The sequence below is a fragment of the Schistocerca piceifrons genome, chromosome 1 (assembly GCF_021461385.2).
Source record: "Schistocerca piceifrons isolate TAMUIC-IGC-003096 chromosome 1, iqSchPice1.1, whole genome shotgun sequence".
In the NCBI taxonomy this organism is placed as follows: domain Eukaryota; kingdom Metazoa; phylum Arthropoda; class Insecta; order Orthoptera; family Acrididae; genus Schistocerca; species Schistocerca piceifrons.
Window position 1 is genome coordinate 753,057,555 of NC_060138.1, and position 22,919 is coordinate 753,080,473.

Here is a 22,919-nt window from a genome sequence, read left to right on the forward strand (position 1 = left end):
AAGCAGTCTTGCATATGCGGATGACTTAGTTGTGAAGGCAGATTCGATTGAAAGTCTGCAACGTAATATTTCAGAGCTAGATCAGGAATGTAAGGACTGTGGTATGAAAATTAGCATCTCCAAAACGAAAGTAATGTCAGTGGGAAAGAGATATAAACGGATTGAGTGCCAAATAGGAGGAACGAAGTTAGAACAGGTGGACGGTTTCAAGTACTTAGGATGCATATTCTCACAGGATGGCAACATAGTGAAAGAACTGGAAGCGAGGTGTAGCAAAGCTAATGCATTGAGTGCTCAGCTACGATCTACTCTCTTCTGCAAGAAGGAAGTCAGTACCAAGACTAAGTTATCTGTGCACCGTTCAATCTTTCGACCAACTTTGTTGTATGGGAGCGAAAGCTGGGTGGATTCAGATTACCTTATCAATAAGGTTGAGGTTACGGATATGAAAGTAGCTGGGATGATTGCAGGTATTAGTAGAGGGGAACAATGGCAGGAGGGCGTCCAGAATGAGGAAATCAAAGAAAAACTGGGAATGAACTCTATAGATGTAGCAGTCAGGGCGAGCAGGCTTAGATGGTGGGGTCATGTTACACGCATGGGAGAAGCAAGGTTACCCAAGAGACTCATGGGTTCAGCAGTAGAGGGTAGGAGGAGTCGGGGCAGACCAAGGAGAAGGTACCTGGATTCGGTTAAGAATGATTTTGAAGTAATAGGCCTAACATCAGAAGAGGCACCAATATTCACACTGAATAGGGGATCATGGAGGAATTTTATAAGAGGGACTATGCTCCAGACTGAATGCTGAAAGGCATAATCAGTCTTAAATGATGATGATTTATTTGGATTGTAGCCATGTATGGAAGAGAAACATGGACAATAAACAGTTTAGACAAAAAGAGAATACAAGGTTTCGAAATATGGTGCTACAGAAGAATTTTGAAGATTAGCTGGGTAACTAATGAGGAGGTACTGACTGGAATTGGGGAGACAAGTCATTTGCAGCACAATGTGAACAAAAGAAAGGATCATTTGGTACGACACATTCTGAGACATTAAGGAATCATTAATTTAGTATTGGAGGGAAGTGTGGGAACTAAAAAAAATCATAGATGGAGATCAAGAGATGAATACAGAACCCAGGTCAGAAGAATGAAGGTAGCAGTAGTTATCTGGCAATGGAGAGGCTTGCATGGGACAGGATAGCAAAGAGACCTGCATCACTGGTCTTTGTACAGGGGGTAAAAGAAGAAGAAGAAGAAGAAGAAGGAGAAGGAGGAGGAGGAGGAGTAATTTTTAATTCTTTCCTTATAAAAATCTGAAATTCCAAGTACCCTGAATCATATGCTTTTGAGTTAACCGACATTTTAAGTCATTTAACTGATAAACTAAATAGGCTCAACTGACATTATTTACGGAAATCTCAAGTTAACTTCATTTTTTTAAGCTGCACCACATACAGTAAATGTAATTAATAACAGTGACTCTTTTTCTGGAAACAGCACATACACTCCTCTGAAAATCAAAGGATCCCATCCTCTCATTTTGGAATGACTGGAATATTCTGAATGATGTCTAAATTGCACAGTACCATCATATTCTGCTGCATTTAGTTTCATCATTATCCGAAAGCACCACAGCTTGGAGAATTTATAAGCTATATATCTTGATGGGATATGGATTTGCTCGTTGACAACATAAAGAACAATTTACGCCAAGATACAAAGAAGAAAAAAACTCTCGTTGCTAATTATCCCCATGCCATTGAGCTAGTCCCGACAAAACATTCAAAATACTATTGAACTTTCTGAATGTTCAGCAGGAAGTACAAAATCGTTTTAAAGAAAAAGGTTTCTTAACAGAACCAAGTCTGAAAAGAGGAAACAAACTGAAACATGGAGTAATTCATTTAGTAATAAGTTTTTTGTCGAAGTGATTTGCGCTGTAAACATTTACTATGTATAAAAGATGTTGGAGGCAGGGAAAAAGCAATGTGAATGAATATGGTTGATTTCAGCTGCCAATATACACCAAAAGTGTTCAAATTTTAAATGCAAATACATCCAGAAATGGAAGTAGGGTTCTCTACATTGGGTTCATTTATCCTCCAATGCTGTGTTTCAGACCAATTATTACTATACAATTTATGTATCCTTCATAACCTTTGCTGTCATTCCACTGATCAAAATAAGAGGATATTTACCCAGTTCCCATCCCTCTTGAACTCCTCTTGTTTAACATTGTAAAATATGAAGTGCAAGAAATTACAAATTTTCAGAGCAGCTGAAACATACCAATATCGGTATGACATTTCTTGACCTCAGGCATCAGGCTGACATATTTACAGGCTTGTATGAATTTTGTAACATTCTTATTGAATTTATCTGATCATTTTAAAGCTAAATTTATTATACTATCATTAATTTGATTACATCTATGCTCAGATTCAAATGTTACTAATTGCATGACATAAAACAAACAATTCTCATTTTGTAATTCCAGAATACCTTTCACAAGAAGTGAAAGTAGCTTTCTGTGCATTTATCGAAAGAACACATACATCAGGAACTTTTCCTAACTAATAATCTTAATGATATAAACAACTTTATAAAAAACATTGTTATTGAACTGATTATATGAATTTCAATACTAAAAGCTAAAAGTCATATAAAACTTTATGTTGCAATGTGAGAAGAATGAATTAATATGTAATTTCATGATATCAGTCTGTATGTTTCGGATTGTAATCCATAAATTTTCTGTCTGCACTCTACATCTATACCTGTACTCCGCAAATCTCCATTAGGGGCATGGCAAAGGGTATGTCCCATTGTACCAGTTATTAGGGTTTCTTCCCATTCAATTCACATAAAGAGTGAGGGAAGAATGACTGCTTGAATGCCTCTGTGCATGTAATAATTATTCTAATCTTACCCTCATTATACCCATGTGAGAGATACACAGGGGTTGTAGTATATTCCTAGAGTCATCATTTAAAGCCAGTTCTTGAAACTTCATTGAAAGACTTTCTCAGGATAGTTTACGTCTATCTTCAAGAGTCTTCCAGTTCAGTTCCTTCAGTATCTCTGTATTACTCTACCATTGGTCAAACCTGTGACCATTCGTGCTGCCCTTCTCTGTATATGTAATATCCCCTGTTGGTCCTATTCAGTACAGATCCCACACATTTGAGCAATATTTTAGAACCAGTAGCACAAGTGATTTGTAAGCAATCTCTGTTTCAGACCAATTCCACTTCCCCAGTATTTTACAAATAAACTGAAGTCTACCACCTGCTTCACCCACAACTGAACCTATGTGATTGTTTCATTTCATATCCCTATAAAGTTTTACACTCAGGTATTTGTACGAGTTGGCCAATTCCAAACGTGACCCATTGACATTATAGTCATCGGATACTACACTTTTGGTATTGTGAAGTGCACAATTTTACATTTCTAAACATTTAAACAAGTTGCCAGTCTTCACACCTCTTTGAAATCTTATCAAAATCTTACTGAATATTTATGCAGCTTCTTTCAGACAGTACTTAATCATAGATAACTACAGCATCTGCAAAAAGCCTGAGGTTACTATTAATATTGTCTGCAAGGTCACTGATATGCAACATAACACCAAGGGTCCCAACACACTTCCCTGGGGCACACCTAAAAGTTATTTCTACATCTGACAAGGCCTCTCCATCCAGGATAACATGCTGTGTCCTCTCTACCAAGAAGTCCTCAATCCAGTCATAAATTTCACTTGATAGTTCATATGATGATACTTCTGACGATAAGCTGTTTGGTTGCAGCAATTTTGTAACTGTATTACAGAATAAATAAGTAATTCTGAAAGAAAACAATGGGTCAACTCTAATTTCTTGAAATTTCTCTTGCCACTACCAAATCATTAGCTACACTGTCAAGAACTCGGCAAGCCGCAACAAATTCTGGTGAAGCAGATACTTGCAAAATATTTTACATCTACTGCAGCAACATAGATCGCCAAGAAACAAAGATGATAATTTGCTATTAACTGCTGTGCCCTGTTGTATTTCTCAGTGTATGTGCCCTATACAGAAAATTATGTCAATGTCACGAATTTCACCTACTGTTAAAAAATTGAATTAATTTGAGCTTCTCTTAAATCACGTCAGTTTCTTTTACAAGTTTAATGATTTAAAATTTCAGAGTGAAGCAAAATTCATGCACTTGGGCTTCGCAGCGCGATGCCTCACACGCCAGCGATAAAAAAATCACTCGTAAAATTTTGTCTGGCGAGTACATCCGGCAGAAAAAAGATGTTAGAGAGTGGCAATCTGGCAACACTGTAACCACATGTATGGTAACTACCTCTGACAGCACATTTTAGTTGTGCATTACAGTTGGTGCACTGGATAGAATTTTGGATTAGCATGCAGGATGACGATGGTTCGATCCTGAGTCGAGGCATACGTTTTTTATTTGGTAAATGTAGTCCAGGTGGTATGGTATCTGGCATCTTAATCATCAACAGCGATTGCAGTGGGTCCTCTACAAAACATTTGTACTTACATAATGCAATCGTAGAAATGGAAGATTAGCCAGCTTTGAAAGAAGCTCTTTCCATGTTGTTAGTGTGAATTTATTCACACCACTTCATCTACTAGATGCGAAACCTGTTTTCCTTATACCCTCCTCCAGTGGTTCGATAGATTAGCAGCAACTATTATTCTTACCTTGTTCAGGTACATCACATTTCGTTGGGCCTTACATTACCAGTAGGACTAGCAACATACTTTGCAAATAATGTCCACACTGTGTTACTATTTGTATATGTTATCACCATGATCCCACTAATTATGCCTTTCAACAATGAATCTGGTAACCGCATGCTGTTTAGTCCATTTCTCATATTATTACTCTATCAATGGGATTGTGGAAACATCATGTCTGTTACCATTAGGGAAACCATGTCTGTTACCATTAGGGAAACAGTGTAATTCGAAACTGAAAATTTCACAATTAGCAGTGTCAGGATGAATCATACACAACAATATCTGTCAGAGGGGTAATGCCGTTAGATGGAACAACGCACAGGACTGACGGTGTGTTTATACTGTATGCGCTGTCCACCAGACAAGGACTAGTTGCGAGCGAAGTAATGTGCCCATGACAGATTGCAGTGTACATGTGTACACATATCGAATTTTCTCATTGTAAACTTCGAAACCAGTGTGGCAGACGTATGGCATACACAAACAATGAATATGTGGATATGCTTCTGGTCGTTCGTGCATCTGATAACCGGACTGGTGTTGCCACTCATGAATATGCTGCTAGATATCCCTGTCGATGCCATCCAGATAAAAGTATGTTTTGTCTTCTGGAGCTGTGCCTTCGGGTGTCACGTTCTCTCCTTACACCATTATGTGAAAGAGGTCATCCACTGACTCGCCATACTCCAGCTACTGAGGAAGCTATTCTGGAGGATATACACCAAGAACCTCAGCAAAGTTCATGTAGCATAGCAAGGCAGCTGCATGTCTTGCAATGCCCGGTCATTAACGTGCTGCACGAGCATGGGCTGCACCCCTATCATTTTGCTTTTATGCAAAACCTGCATCCAGCAGATCATCATCAGCGGATGCAATTCTGTGAATGGTTCCAACAACAACAGGAAGCCAACGATGACTTTGTGAACACCATAATATGGTTGGATGAACCAGCATTAGTGTCTTCAATATGCACAATGCCCACCATCGTGTGAGGTTGACCTGCACGTCACCCGCGACCGTGGATATCAAGTTCGATTTGGTATCAACATCTGGGCCAGAATATTGGGGCGATAGGTGTTTGGGCCCCTATATGTTGCCTGACTGGTTGACTGCACGAAGGTATCATGCATTCGTCTCAAATTATCTATCTAATGCACTGGAAGATGTTACACTACATGTTCGGCAGAGGATATGGTTCCAACATGACGGTGCACCTCCACACTCTGGAATTAATATGCGACAGTATTTGGACAGACCATTTCCAGGGAAATGGCTCAGGCGTGGAGGTCCTGTTGTATGACCACCACGTTCACACAAGTCTTACGACAGGTTATTTGTTTCAATTGTCTATTTCTTACTTGTCCAACCATGTATTTGTTATGTTCAGTGGTACAAAATATCACAAATTTAGGATACATGTGAGCTAAGAAACAGTGTATATTACAACAGGAAATGTCAGAATGAAATTAGAAAAAAATTAAATTAAATTAAAAAAAGCGCCTTAACGTAGGTTCGAAACCTTGACCTCCCGCATGCTAACACAAAACTCTGTTCACTGCACCAACTGTACAGCACAACTAATATATGCCGACAGAGAGAGTTACCATACATGTGGTTACAGTGTTGCCAGATTGCCACTCTTTAATGTTCTTTTTCTGCTCGATGTACTCGCTGGACGAAATCTTGTGAGACATTTTTTTTATCGTCAGCCTGTGAGGAGTTGCGTTGTGAAGCCCGAGTGCGCAAATTTCGCTTCACCCTGGATATATTCCCTGTCTCAATGGTTTTATTTATAGGTTTGAGATATTTTTTCCCACAACCCTTAGACTACAGTGTGCAATCTCCAAGTTTCACATTGTTTGGATGATTAATAAACAAAAAAGTTATTTTCAAAATGTAAGCAGGTGTCATTTTTTTGCTGTCGCAATGTTCAAAATGACAAGCCTACCGATCACTCAAGTAGCATAAAAATGGAAACGGAGAGAGAAAATACTAAAATTTGCTATCGTTTACTTAGCTCCGAGGGAGCCCCATTTCATTCAATTCTGAGATGTTGAGTGATAAAATCTTTCTTTTATGGTTGAACTGCCAAGGAATGACCCACAGGAGGCCTGCACAACTCATTTACAACTTTGATTCTATATGGTGACAACAGTGCCCTGCACCATCTTTCAGTGACTTATGGAAAACTTCAGTATTTGATTTTTTTATAGTGATGTCAATAGCCCATTTCATTTGCTGCCCTCATGTCACTTCGGTACTCTGCAGTAAACCAATGGCGGAAAACATGTACGATAGGTGACTCCAGTTATTTCCCCCCCTCCTTTTTCTGGTAGAAAATCAACGGTTCATAGAGCTACAATTAGGCAATGTGTGAATCATCTGTATATATAGCACATAGTTTCACTTTTCAGACCCTTCTATTAAAAAAAAGTATTTACAGATTATGTGATGCCTTACTTCTGAAGTTAAAACACTTGTGGCGGTGATAATATGTATTACCATTCTGGCAATAAGTCATTCAGTTCTATAAAAGTCCTATAGCTGCCACCCACCCCTGTACCTCCTTACATTTATTTAATATGTCGTATAGCCTAACTGATCTGAAGCAGGCCTTGTAATTTTCTTATTCAGCAACTATGTACAAATATTGCTGACTTACCTTGCATCTGAACGAGGAATTCTGTTTTTATGCGCCTTGCTGATTCTGATTCATTGTCAGAACGTGATGAGCACAATGAATCCACTTCATCAATAAATATTATACTTGGTTTGCGTTGTCTAGCTAGCTCAAACAGATTCTTCACCAATCTTTCAGATTCTCCCAGCCACTTAGACACCAGGTCGGAAGAAGAAACGGAGAAAAATGTTGAATTGTCAGCTTCAGTTGCTACAGCTTTAGCTAAATATGATTTACCAGTACCTGGTGGCTGGAAGAAATACATACATTCTAAATGAATAACAGAATATAACAATGACTGAACTGTTGTTGATAAGTATGAATAAATTTTATTACATGTAATCATCATACAGTTACAATTCTGTAGCTTCTGAGTAATAATGAAGACAATTAGGTGTTATACTACAAATACAACTTAAAAATTGCCAGTCACTTGTTGTACAGAACATCCCAGGACAGTGAAGTAGGATGTGCGAAAATTAATCATGAAATAATAGTGGTGACAGAGATAAGTTACTCACAGACAACTAATCCGAATGCACATTGAAAGTAAAATTGTCCTCAAACCGGAAGCTGGTTTGAACACCCCAGTGCTTTACAAGACATGGTCCTTTTCAAGATGATGTGGTCTTTTCTTCCAACTATTGAACTGACTGACTCAGCTTGTTAGATGGGAAACTACAGTTTAGAGTGGAGTCTGAATCAGTGAGCAACTCAGCATTTTTTGCATACACTAAAATTATTGCTACTGACTGGGGATTAAAATCCAGATCTTTGGATTTACAGTATGGTACTTATTCACTGAGCCACAACCTACACTGTCTGTCATGAGAAAAGACTGCCACATGTCTATCATGTGAACTGCAGAGCTCTCAATATTCATGAAAACAAATTTTACATGAAATACATAATATTTCAGTAGTTTAGCAAACGAATATACATACTGTTTACATGCTCAGTTCTCTTGGTCTTTCTTTCCTTTATTCAAGTAATATTGGGAGAAATAAGGCCTGCTTTAACAACACAATGCAAAACCATCACGCATGATGTAGCTGGAAATCAACTTTATCAAATGGTTCTTCATGAACTACCCTGTCTACCTTAATGCATCATCGCTAAAGCCTGACTAAGATAAGAAATTCATTCAGCTACAGATCAAGCAGGGAAACATGAACACACATAGCCAGGTTGACACTGGAACAACAACGATAATATGGAAGCATTCAAGGATTAAGCAGAAAATTCTCACAGATGCACTGATGGAATAAGAAGTTAAGAAGAAAGGATGAGCAATCTTTAATAGCCTTGTGATGACAATGGCTTTAGAGATGGAGTACAAATTCTGACAGGAAGAAAATAAACTGCAGTATTTTCAAAGAAGCTCTCCATGCATTTACCTTAAGTAAGTGATTTAGGCAAACCTCTGAAAGCTGTATCTAGATGGTTGAAGGGGATTTCATTCCCAAATAAAGCAGGTACTGTAGAGCATGTTTCACCGATAGAACTCTGGAATACTTATGCAGAAACTGGTTCTGTGTCAAAGAATACATCAAAGACATGCCTACTGCTGCAGTGTCTGCTCTGTGACTGGGTAATGTGTGTCCTCAGTGCAGACTTCTGGTTTGTGATTTATAGCTGCTGGTAGCTTTCTAACAGTAGTGTTAATACAAAAAACAGAACATGTATTGCACACTGGCTGACATATGACAACATAATAATATTGATGGCTCTCCAAGTGATAACATGTTTAGCTAGAGACGTCCCAGGCAGAGGAAGAGCGATGAACATATAGGCCAAATTTTGCTGCAGTAGCAGCAGTCCACAAACATGACTGTCAAGTATATGGTTTAAGAGGAAAGCTGTTGCCTGTTTCTCTCTGCCATTTCTGTTTTTATTGGATTTGAACTCTAACTTAATACTTGCATCACTTAGTTTATGTTTGTTCACTTTTTAAAAATGTATACACAATCATAACATTACCAAATGACCACTACAGCTGCAGAAATTTTTATTCCTTGCGAGGCTAATTAAAAAGGAGAGCTCATTTACAAGTGAATCACGCACATAAATAACACTGAGACTTTTTTTATTATGACCAAAACTGGATGGCACAAGGCCAATATGGCACAAAATGTGTGAGTAGAAGCACGTAGATGGCCCTTTTTAAGTTCCTAGACTATCTTGCCTGAGGGGACCACATGAAAAGGTAAAAAAAAAACACTATAAAGATTTTCGAGTAGATTGTGGACGGATTTTTGAGCAACCTTGGCCAAGTTAGTGAGTACAATGGACAAGTGCACCGACTGGCAATTTGCCAGCTCTGGTTCAATTCTTGCTGTTAATTGTATCCCCCCCCCCTCCAATGTTACACTCTGAACTGGTTGGTTGGTTTCTGGGGGTTGAAGGGACCAGACTACAAAGGCCATCGGTCCCACACTTTGAACTATAAAATTTAAATAGTTCAATTTATATATTCCCTTCAGTTAATTTGCATAATTTGGTGATTTATTAAAGAGTAAAACTTCTGAAATTCTAGAAATTAATTATATTGTTCACACTATGCACATTTTATTCCACTATTTTTTGAGCAAGAACACTTTTCCAAAATATGCCCCAGTGGAAAGTATACTTCATTCAAGCTTATAAATGAAGGCCTTTCCTCTGTCAGTTTTGATGATAACATGCATCAGGAGCAGTAAACTGATGCTGCACAACTGAGTGTATTTTAATTGCATTTTATTCTTACAATAATTCTCAACCTTGTAGCAATTCAGGAGCATCTTAGAGTCTTTTATGCATCATAACACAATGAGAAATCTGCTTGGCCACCCCACGATCCACCACTAGAAGGAATCTGTTGTTAGCAACAATGGTTTTAATGTAGTCTCCAAAACTTTTGCCTGAACCGCTTTCGTTAGTTTTCCTGACTTGGAGTAAGTAATAACAACATTCCTATATTGTTGTCCTAATTTCTTGATAGTGCCAGCAACTGGAGGACCAAATTTACTGGCAGGCTCTCGCATACATAAAATACATGGGCTAAAGTTTCCCCAAAGCGGTTAAACTGTACTATGCTGTGTAAGTTTAAGTGACCAGATGTCCCATTTTGAATGGGACAGTAGCTTTTTTCAACTTGCTCTCCCAGTGTCCCCAACCGATTTCGTCAGGTCACTTCTCTGTCCCATTTTATTAGAAAGTGGCTTTATTTTTTTATTTTCTATGTTATACTATGTAATTTTAAATCTTTATGCTCATAACTGCTAAGAATGAAAGTTATGTTATTGATGGACAAAATTTGTTACGAGTAACAAATCATCTAAATGACCACACTGTCGACATTGCTTTGTTTCCCACACTTCACTTTGATAATTCGATTCCATTCTCTCAGTGACAGTCTGAGTGTGATGTGCATTGTTTTGGCAGTTCCGTGAGAGATTCAAGATGCCAAAATGAAAATGTGTGTTCACTGCTGCACTGAAAAAAAAAAAGTATCTTAGCCTATGGCATAAGACTTGTAATTTATGGAGAGTTTTAAATTAACTTGTAATAATTATGATAAATCATGAAATATTAATCCTTTTTTACTTAAATTTATCTTCTATCATATGAACACAATCATAAAGAAAACACTTTCCAATTCTGCAGTTCACTGCATCATTTGTAACACCGAGTTTTGCATGTACCTTTGAGGGAAGAGCGACACTGAGCAACATCCAAGTGCAAGTAAACATTAAAAGGTGGATATTGCTGCTGTGTCATACAGAAGTGTAACTTCATTTTTCCAGGCAAATTCCGCAACAGAATGCAAACTGCACTTGGCTGCAATTGAAGGAGCCTGGGCTTATCATGTCGTTGAAGAAAATCATAGTTTTCACTCAAATGACTGTACTTCGAAAGTAGTAAGAAATTGGTTTGAACAGAATTTCTCTTGAAGTTGCACAAAGACTGAAGCCATTGTTGTGATTGTATTTGCCTCTCAGTCTTGTGAAATGTTACAAAAACAGTTGCAGGAAGTCAGTTATACAGATGCTTCCAATCACAGGGAGAAAAAGATTTTTCCTGTGTGATTAGGAACTTTTTACCATTACAGGGTGTCTGTGTCCAAATTTTGGAACTTTATGAACGTCCCGGGGAAATAGCAAATATTGTTACCAATTACCTGTCTTATGGCCTTGCAAAAAACAACCTAGATAGCACAGTAACTGTATTCTGTAGTGATTGCACCAATAGTAATTTTGGTGGGATAGCACATAAAGGAACAAGAAATATTTTTCGCAAATTTAAAATGGTAAAGAATCTTTTGGGTTGGATATGCAGAACATATAGTGCACAGCAAAATTAAAGACTGGTGCAAATTCTTTACCTATTGATATAGGAATGTTTGTTCACAAAATTTTTTATCATCTTCACACACGTACTGTATGAATATAATCACTGAAGGATTTCCCCTGCTTTGCTGAGGTTGAGTAAAGGAAATTATTAGGTTATGGTAACACTAAATGATAAGCATTAACATCAGCACTTTGAAGAGTTCTTGCCCTTTTTGAAGGATTAGACAGGGAAACAATCCAGTGACAGTAAAATTCTTTTTTGAAACCCCACTGGCAGAAGCTGTTGTTCTTTTTATCCACAACCAAGCCACAACTTTCCACTAGCTGATCTCCAGGTAGAAGTTGAGTTTATACAGGTGTTGAAGGAGCCAAGGCTCTTTCCACGTTGAAAGAAAATATGACAGAGAAAAAGGAGAACCATTTTATCCCAGGTGTTTTAAAATGTGCTCTGTATGAATTAGAAGATGAAAGTGAGGTGGAAGTAGATTTCCAAAAAAGCAGAATATGCTTTCTATAACATAGACTAAGAGATCTGAAGTATATGAGATATTTGTAAGGAGCATGCTTAACAATGTCCTAAAATGGAGTGGTGTTGAAATATATATGCCAATGACTAGAGCTGCATCTACGAATCAACAAATATAAATGATAATGCCACTTTCAATGAATTTGTTTATGTTGAGCAATTTGCTACTGCAGACAAAATTGATCAGTGGAATAATGAGGGAAAAGAAGTTCATTTGAAATCATTGGAAATGTTTCAATATTTTTCCTCTCAAATATTATCATTCAGCAACTTTTCTAAGGTGGTAGAATTTAGACGATCACTGTGAGGTACTAATGTACCTGTAGAGTGTTAAAAAAACAACCACAATTGAAAGTTGTAAAGCTGAAAACACTGTTGCTTGCCAATATAAATTTCACATACAGCTGCATTGAGTTTTTCAATTACCTGAAACATATTGAGAAACTTCTGGAGAAAATTCATTCTTCAGAAAAATACGTCCAATAACAAACAGTTTTACAAGTTATGTACAAGATAATTGTTTTTGTGTTGATATTTACGGTAATAGTAATGTTATACATATTATTTTGCATTTTGTAATAACACTGCCTTTGTCATTATGAATACGTTGAGTACTGGGAAATTTTATTTTTCACTAATAATAAATACAAAAATAACATTCTAGATTTTCTAGTTTATTAACTTAAAAGTGGCCTAAGGTAAACACACACACACACACACACACACACGAGAGAGAGAGAGAGAGAGAGAGAGAGAGAGAGAGAGAGAGAGAGAGCGCTATTGCTACAGGACTCAAACATGCAATAGAACCATCAATGATAATGCCTTTTCTGTTTTAACTGGAAATGTTTAAGAGAGAATATTGGTGAAATTTTTTAGAAAATTTTCATTAAAAGTTGTGATTTCGATATTTTTACCTACAGAATGTTGTTATGGAAGACAACTGAAATCGTGAACCACCAGAAATGTATCATTTAAAACAAGTCCTGTTTAGATGTATATCAGTTAATTAAAAAAATAAGTAAAAGTTAGAAACAAACCCAAGTTGGAGAATTTCCGGTCAGGGTGCTGGACCACTGTGCCCTGCCACTGACTTGACCACTGTTGCTCAAAAATCTCTGATACGCTAATCAAAAACATTTAGAGGGGATTTTACCTTTTCCTATGGCCAACTCTAGGAACCTGGAACTGCCATCTACCTGATTCTACTGGCACAGTTCATCCCGAATCGGTGGACTCCATCCTGCACTCTCCCCTTCTAAGCATTTTAAGCTATGAGGCTCCCATGCTGAACATGTTTGTGATGCTTGCCAAGTTAGGGATCAGAATGACACGATGAAAAAAATAAATAAAAGAAATAATTGAGTTGTGTAGCTGTGTGCTTCAGTGTACTGGTATTTCCTCTTCTTTGTAGGCAGACAGTAAAAATTGCTTTTCACACTTTTCAGTGGACTGACAAAAAAAATTAATAATAATAGTAATAATAATAAAATTTGCAAGGAAATTGCATTTCCTGATGAGAGCAAGAATCTTAAGCACTAACATCAACATCTTTTGTAATGAACCTTTTTTAGATGGAGGAAGCAAGCCAAATAGTGTGTGTGTTTCATTAAGACAACTGATTTTTATTTCACTAAAATGAAACACATTGGTGACAAAAATACTTATTTGCTTGGGGTCGCAATGCAGACTTAAAATATCTTCACTGATTTCAGAAATAACCTCACAAAAAAGTAGGCCTCTTTAAAGAAGTGAGTATGGTGGGGAAGAATTGTGTAAAGCAACACTGAAGGTGACTGCCAACAAAATGTTGGTTCTACTACGTTTTTATTGGCAGTTATTACCCACTGCATTACATTTATTATTTTACAGGTGGTGTACGATTTTTATTTTGAGAAATGTAGCGTACAAATCGCCACAATTTTCTTCTTATTATTATTGACCATACTTTCTAGCATATAAACTATTTTTGAAGTGCCAAGAATGTACTGCAACAAATAAAATGTCTATAAAACGCCACACTGTACAATGCAGTTGCAGTGAGACAGTCGCAACTCCTGAAATCTATCGCCTGTAGCCTCTGGCCCACTTACGAGCACCACAGTCCTGGGTCCATGGATAAATCCTGAACATCAGCTGCATTATGCCACACACAAACAGACCCGGTCTGTAGGAAAATAGGTGAGACTCGATCCGACGGGCGGGGCCAGCATATTAATGAGAAACAATGGGCTTCAGATTGGCAGGCCCAATCCATTACAGATACCTGCAGAAATGGCCTCCGCTTTTAGCCCATCGTGGAAATCCACTAGTGTGATCAGCTACTTACGAGCCACAGACAGCATGTTAATGAAATGAGACCACGGTGATCAATCCATGCAACAAACAGATAACTTGTTCAAATATTCTGAGAATCAATAATAATGAGGATATGTAGCAATTCACCATAAAGATGATTGCTGAGCCACAGACAGCCAGTAGAGAAGACAATCACACTCTCGCAACTAAATTTTCAGCCATAGCCTTTGTCAGAAAACGAGAGCACATACACACATTGAAACTATCACTCAGACTCAACTCAAGTTTACATGACCGCTGTCTCTGGCCGCTGCATCTACAGTCTCTGAAAATCAGATTCAAACAAACCACTCCTCACGCCTCCCTGCCTCTCATCGGCAGCTGTCAAACTAGTGGCAAGAAGTGGCGGCAGCACTAGCTGCAAGCTGAGGGGAGAAGTAGTAGTAATGAGGGAGTAAGGAAGCAGCGCATTTACTCAGCTGCACCCAGCCAGCGACGATGCATGACACCTCAGTAAACAAACCATTTCATCTACTGAGACAAAAGTGGGATTTTTCCAATGTTTTTTCAAATTTCCCTAATATTTCCCTGATTTACCTGACAGTTTGAAAATCCCTGAATATTCCCTAATTTCTAGAACCTGTGTCAAAAGCATAGGAAACACAACAAGTGAAAGTGAATAAGTTACTCTTACCGTCATTCTCTTTATATTGTTCAAAATATGAAATTAGAACAATTTAAATTTTGCCTATTTAAAAATCTTAAATAATTGTTTTTGTTCCTTTTTAACTGTAGTTAGCTTGCTTGTCTCTCCACGGTATACAAAGCATCAAACGCTCTATTGTCACCTGATGTAACTACTAATGTACTGCCTCAATTTGTTAAGAGCTTCCATAGTTTCTCTACTGCTTGGCACAACGAGTTTTTGGTATCATCCTCTTCACCAATCACCTCTCTCGTCCTTTCTTTATAATGATGGTAATGATGCTATCTACTGTTGGTACTCTCAAGTGACGAATGATGCATCAACACCTACATAGTCTTGAAACATAGACAATATGTCTATCAGAAAAATCTGTAGGCTCAGACAAATCTTCTTCCAGAGTTTCCAGTGTGTTTTCTGTGAACTCAAACCCTGCTTCCACGAAACAGTTAGAAATAGTAACCAACATCCATCCATCCAGGCTCTGGATACATAATACATAGCATCCAAAAGTGATATGGTCATAGATTTTGGTTCCACGCCACTATCATGCACAAATAAAGCTTTCTGAACAAACATTTTTCTATATTTCCATTTAAATAAATGGATCTAATGGCTGAAGCCCACTTGTACAATTAGGAGCCAGGAACATCAACTTAATATTTCCGAGTTGCACATTGTCAGAGTGTGCTGGACATCTGTCAAGGTGCAGCATTATTTTCCTATTTTTTGCCCCCATCTTAGGAAGATGGAACTGGTCATTCATGCAATGTTGTACCAATTATGAAAGGAGTTAATTTTTCCAACTCATCAGCACTGGACATAAGTAAAGTGGCTATCCTCTGCTTACTCAGTTTGCCACCACGGCATTTCTCACCTTTAAACCATAAGGTCTTACTTAGTAATAAGCTGTAAAAAAGAAAGACTAGTTTCATCAACATTAAACAAATTTTTACACCATAATCTTTAAAGATATTTTGCAATTTTTTTTCCATTGGTCCACAGTCCCACTATCAACACCATTTGATGTGAAGCTGGTGATTCCCACTTTCGCAGCAATCTGATGCACCTTTTCTCTCAGTATGTTGCAATGAAGTCTAATTCCTGTCATGCTCATGCTAACAAACCACTATGCAAGAAGTTTATCCAAATGATCATATGCTGATGGCTGACTTTAGTTTTGCCTTTGAACAAGACTGTCTCGCATTGGTTTCAATGCTGAGCCGTTTTCTCATAATCGAGTTCAGACTGGAAGCAGAAAGTCCTGGTTCCTTCACTAGTTATTTCAAACCTACACATTACTGAAACGTCATTTTTTTCTTCAGCCAAAATACATTTCCTATCTTTTCTAATCTTTTCACTCTTAGGCACTGATTCAGGTTGCTACAGAACATTAGTGGTTGTTTGATTATTATCACTGGTACGGTATTTTCTTCGCAGTATCATTGTTAGAATTACAGCTCGCTTGTTGCATACAAAGCAGCAGTTACTGGATGGAAAAATTAGAGTATAAATTTTACTGACTACTGTTAGTGAAATTTAATTTAATGGCACATTTTGTTTCAGAATTCTTAATTAACTATGCAGTAATCATTTTTATTTTTTAAGAAACAAGAAGAATTCTTGCCTAGTTCTATTTGTGACATTATTTGGAAAATTTCATGTCGATTGTCTTCTGTTTTCAATTTTGACAACTTAAACGATCTGATAGTAATTAATCTAGTAGCAACCTTCATTCTCATCATTGCATTGTGTTACAACAGCTTTAATTTAATTTCAGAGTAATTTGTACAAATAAACACCACTTTTGAAGAAGGCTGTCTCTATAACGGGCTTTTGAGAACTGTAGTTACTTTCGCTTGGAACACACTAATCCATATTAGGTGTGTGCAGTCTTAAGTTTGTACAACCTGATGACGGACGTAAACATTTCTCCTCAAGATGCTCCATAACATGATAATTTCCACCCTCTTTCTCACCCAGATTGTCTCTGAAATGAGTGACCACCGTGTTGGCAACAAGCTGTAGATTTTGTGCCTACTGATCTTTGTTTACAAAGACTGCTTACTTTAGTGTTTTAAGCAAATTTTGCATACCGTGCTTAACACTATGTTGCGTGACCAGTAACATTGCATATAGTCTGTGTTTTCTGCTTTGTTCCAAGGCTGACTTTGAGCAGGACTACAAAGCACTTTTTGCAGGAATATGTATGAAAATCAATGTTAAAGGTCATAATAATGTCAAAGAAACTTTAATTTCCAGGAAATGTTGTAACATGGAATCCTTAATGACAGGAAATCATTGTATTGAAAAAATAGGACTTCTGTTGGAACCAACAAAAATGAAGGTAAAAAGCAGGAAAATGTAAAATGTGGGAACATAAAAACGGGGCTTTACTGTAATGAAGTTTTGCGTAACAGTGTGGAATGCATCTATCTGCTGAGAAATAAAAGAGGGAAAGAAGATTCGATTTTTGTTATGTTTAATCCCCTTCCTCTTCTGTTTAATGCTAGGAAGCAACACCACTCACAAATCATTCAAGCACTCCCCAACAGTGCAATGTCCTAATCTGACAGTGTTCTTCTTCATAACGAGCTGCACTCTAATGGCACGTGTTAACACACTGATTGTCAGTAACAATTGTTTGCTTTACTTTCAATTATAGTAAGTAGAATACTCTCCACGGATACTACCTACACATTTTCTTACTTTAATCGAAACCATTTCACTATTTAATAAAGTTTTGTTACTGTACATTTCTCACATCCTTCCATCCTGCCCTTGAGAGGGTCAGAAGCCAATTTATGTCATCGATGAACACTAAGGATTTTACATCATGAATTAACATTAAGAGAAATAAAGAAGATTTTTCTCTATCATGGCTATCACTTTCTAGATTACTGATCAAAGGAGATCCAGCTTGTCACAGAGAAGTTATCCCAGACTTACACAAGTGCTCAATGCTAATCATAGTCACTTATATACTGACCAGATTTCGCACAAACTGCGGAAGAAATGCACTACACTAATATTTTCTACTTGCACAAAAAATAATCAATCATCCAAACTAGCAGCTGATTTCATTAGAACTAGGAGTAAGCTTTCTACTGAAAGTAAGTACCTGATGTCTGCTGAAATGATTAATGCCCTTTGAGAAGACCGTTCATCTTCATCCTTTTGCCACTCATTCTGTATCCAACCCCTTCCATTTCAATGTCATCTACCTAGTCTTATTTATTATTTCATTCACATTTCCCCTCCCACTTTTCCGATTACTGGTTCATTTCAACACAGAAAGTATCATTAATTATTTTCGCAACCGGTCCCACGCAAAAAATGAGCGTCAATAGGGAAGGGAGGAGCAAAAGTTAGATATAGTGGGAATTAGTAAAATTCGGTAGCAGGAGGAACAGGACTCATGGTGAGGTGAATACAGAGTTATAAATACAAAATCAAAAAGGGGTACTGCAGGAGAAGGTTTAATAATGGAAAAAAAAAAAAAAAAAAAAAAAAAAAATAAAAAAAAAAAAAAAAAAAAAAAAATAAAAAAAAAAAAAAAAAAAGAAGAATGCAGATATGCTACTACAAACAGCATCGTGAACACATTATTGCAGCCAAGGTAGATATGAAGCCGACACCCACCACAGTGGTACAAGTTTATATGCCAACTTTCCACAGATGAGGAGGAGATTGAGAAACTGTATGATGAGATAAAAGGAATTATTCAGATAGTTAAGGAAGCCGAAAATTTAATAGTCATGGGGGACTGGAATTCAATAGCAGGAAAAGGAAGAGAAGGAAAAGTAGTAGGTGAATACAGACTGGGGCAAAGGCATGAAAGAGGAAGCCACCTGGTAGAATTTTGCACAGAGCATAACTTAATCAGAGCTAACACTTGGTTTAAGAATCATGAGAGGAGGTTGCATACGTGGAAGAGATCTGGAGACACAGGAAGGTTTCAGATTATTACACAATGGTTGGACAGAGATTTAGGAACCAGATTTTAAATTGTATGACACTTCCATGGGGCAAATGTGGTCTCTGACCACAATTTTTTGGTTATGAACTGCAGATTAAAACAGAAGAAACTGCAAATCGGTGGGAATTTAAGGAGTTGGAACCTTGATAAACTGAAACAACCAGAGGTTGTAGAGGGTTTCAGAGGGAGCATTAGGGAATGAGTGACAAGAACAGGGGAAAGTAATACAGAAGAAGAAGAAGAAGAAGAAGAAGAAGAAGAAGAATGGGTGGCTTTGAGAGATGAAATAGTGTAGGCAGCTGATCATGAAGTAGGTAAAAAGGTGAGGGCTAAAAGAAATCCTTGCGTAACACAAGAGATACTGAATGTAGTTGATAAAAGAAAACATATATAAAAATGCAATAAATAAAGCGGGAGAAAGGGAATACAAACGTCTAAAACATTAAACTGACAAGAAGTGCAAAATGGCTATGCACAAATGGCCAGAGGACAAATGTAAGGATGTAGAAGCATATGTCACAAGGGGTAAGATAGATACTGCTTACAGGAAAATCATAGAGACCTTTGGAGAAAAGAGAACCACCTGTATAGATATCAAGAGTTCTGACAGAATTCAGTCCTAAGCAAGGAAGGGAAAGCAGAAAGGTGGAAGGAGTATGTAGAGGGTTTGTACATGGGAGACGTACTTTAGGGCAATTATGGGAAGCGAAGAGAATGTAGTGGAAGGTGAGAAGGGAGATACGATACTGCATGAAGAATTTTACAAAGCACTGAAAAACTTAAGTAGGAACATGGTCCTGGGAGTAGACAACATTCTGTTGGAGCTACTGATAGCCTTGGGAGAGCCATCCATGACAAAACTCTACCACCTGATGAGCAAGATGTATCAGACAGGCGAAATATCACGAGATTTCAAGAAGAATATAGTAATCACAATTCCAAAGAAAGCATGTGCTGACAGGTGTGAGAATTATCAGACTATCAGCTTAATAAGTCACAGCTGTAAAATACTAACATAAATGCTTTTCAGAAGAACGGAGAAACCAGTAGAGGCTGACCTCAGGGACGATCAGTTTGGATTCTGGAGAAATATAGGAACACGTGAGGCAATACTGACTGTACGACTCCTCATAGAAGATAGGTTAAGGAAAGACATACCTACTTTCATAGTAGGGATAGACTTAGAGAAAGCTTTTGACAATGTTGACTGGAATACTCTCTTTCAAATTCTAAAGGTGACAGGGGTAAAACACAGGGAGCGAAAAGCTATTTACGATTTGTACAGAACCCAGATGGCAGTTATAAGAGTTGAGGGGCATGAAAGGGAAGCAGTGGTTGGGAAGGGAGTGAGACAGGGTTGAAGCCTATCCCCAATATTATTCAATATGTATATTGAGCAAAATAAAATCTTTGAGGTTCGCTAATAACATTGTAATGCAAAGAACTTTGAAGAGCAGTTGAACAGAATGGACAGTACCTTGAAAGGAGGATACAAGACGAACAACAAAAGCAAAATGAGGATAATGGAATGTAGTCAAATTCAGGTGATGCTGAGAGAATCAGATGAGAAAATGAGACACTCAAAGTAGTAAATGAGTTTTGGTATTTGGGAAGCAAAGTAACTGATGATGGTTGAAGTAGGGAGGATGTAAAATGTAGACTGGCAATGGCAGCAAAATAATTTATGAAGAGAAATTTGTTACTATCAAGTATAGGTCTAAGTGTCTGGAAGTTCTTTCTGAAAGTATTTGTATGGACTGTAGCCATGTATGCAAGTGAAACATGGACAATAAACAGTTTAAACAAGAGGAGAATAGAAGTTTTTGAAATGTAGTGCTACAGAAAAATGCTGAAGATTAGATGGCTAGATCATGTAACAAATGAGGAGGTACTAAATAGAATTGGGGAGAAGAGAAATTTGTGGTGCAATCTGACTAAAACAAGAGTCAGTTGATAGGAAACATTCTGGGGCATCAAGATATCACCAGTTTAGTACTGGAGGGGAATATTTGGAGGGGGGTAAAAATTGTAGAGGGAAACTAAGAGATGAATATAGTAAGCAGATTCAGAGGGATGTAGGTTGCAGTAGTTACTAGGAGAGGAAGAGGTTTGCACAGGATAGCGTAGCATGGAGAGCGGCATCAAACCAGTCTTTGGACAGAAGACCACAACAGCAGCAGCAGCAGCAGCATCCTTTCAAATATCACATAATTGTCAAACCCCAGTTACACACAATATCACTGTACACCTTTGCTTCTCACTGCTGCCAGTTCATTTCATTACGCTGGATCTGCCTTTCCTGTTCACGGTTTTCAGTGGCACCTCAAAATACACATGCTTGATCTGTGTTACCTGTTTGCAATAATATGCAGGAATGTTCACAGCACAAATTTATCATGCAGCAATGAAAATTCACTGTTTTTTCCCCATAATCATCTGGAAGCCGTTGAGAGATAGTAGCTTTCCCTATGGGAGCCTAAGCCATTTCAACTGAAAAATTTTGAAAGCCAGCTCCAGCTAGCTTTGAAACCGGTGATGCCTAGTTCTGCCGCCCTACCTAAAACCTCTTTCCTCATTACCTTAGCCAGCTTCATCCTGACCCACAACTTCTTCACTTTTGAAGGCCAGACATACCAACAATTAAAGGGAACAGCCATGGGTACCAGGATGGCCCCCTCGTATGCCAACCTATTCATGGGTCGCTTAGAGGAAGCCTTCCTGGTTACCCAGGCCTGCCAACCCGAAGTTTGGTACAGATTTATTGATGACATTTTCGTGATCTGGACTCACAGTGAAGAAGAACTCCAGAATTTCCTCTCCAACCTCAACTCCTTTGGTTCCATCAGATTCACCTGGTCCTACTCCAAATCCCATGCCACTTTCCTTGACGTTGACCTCCACCTGTCCAATGGCCAGCTTCACACGTCCGTCCACATTAAACCCACCAACAAGCAACAGTACCTCCATTATGACAGCTGCCACCCATTCCACATCAAACGGTCCCTTCCCTACAGCCTAGGTCTTCGTGGCAAACGAATCTGCTCCAGTCCGGAATCCTTGAACCATTACACCAACCACCTAAAAACAGCTTTTGCATCCCGTAACTACCCTCCCGACCTGGTACAGAAGCAAATAACCAGAGCCACATCCTCATCTCCTCAAACCCGGAGCCTTCCACAGAAGAACCCCAAAAGTGCCCCACTTGTGACAGGATACTTTCCGGGACTGGATCAGATTCTGAATGTGGCTCTCCAGCAGGGATACGACTTCCTCAAATCCTGCCCTGAAATGAGATCCATCCTTCATGAAATCCTCCCCACTCCACCAAGAGTGTCTTTCCGCCGTCCACCTAACCTTCGCAACCTCTTAGTTCATCCCTATGAAATCCCCAAACCACCTTCCCTACCCTCTGGCTCCTACCCCTGTAACCGCCCCCGGTGTAAAACCTGTCCCATGCACCCTCCCACCACCACCTATTCCAGTCCTGTAACCCGGAAGGTGTACACGATCAAAGGCAGAGCCACGTGTGAAAGCACCCACGTGATTTACCAACTGACCTGCCTACACTGTGAAGCGTTCTATGTGGGAATGACCAGCAACAAACTGTCCATTCGCATGAATGGACACAGGCAGACAGTGTTTG

The 22,919-nt window shown here is 38.3% G+C and overlaps 1 protein-coding gene across 2 annotated transcripts in view; it reads right to left on the reverse strand.

Annotated features, from left to right (window-relative positions):
• The window catches only part of LOC124712045 (vacuolar protein sorting-associated protein 4), a 182,201-nt gene that overhangs the window by 62,607 nt on the left and 96,675 nt on the right, over positions 1-22,919 (reverse strand). For both annotated transcript variants that reach the window (XM_047242346.1, XM_047242337.1), the window contains exon 6: positions 7,422-7,689. In XM_047242346.1, coding sequence (XP_047098302.1) covers positions 7,422-7,689 — 268 coding nt within the window. The remainder of the gene's footprint in view (positions 1-7,421; positions 7,690-22,919) is intronic.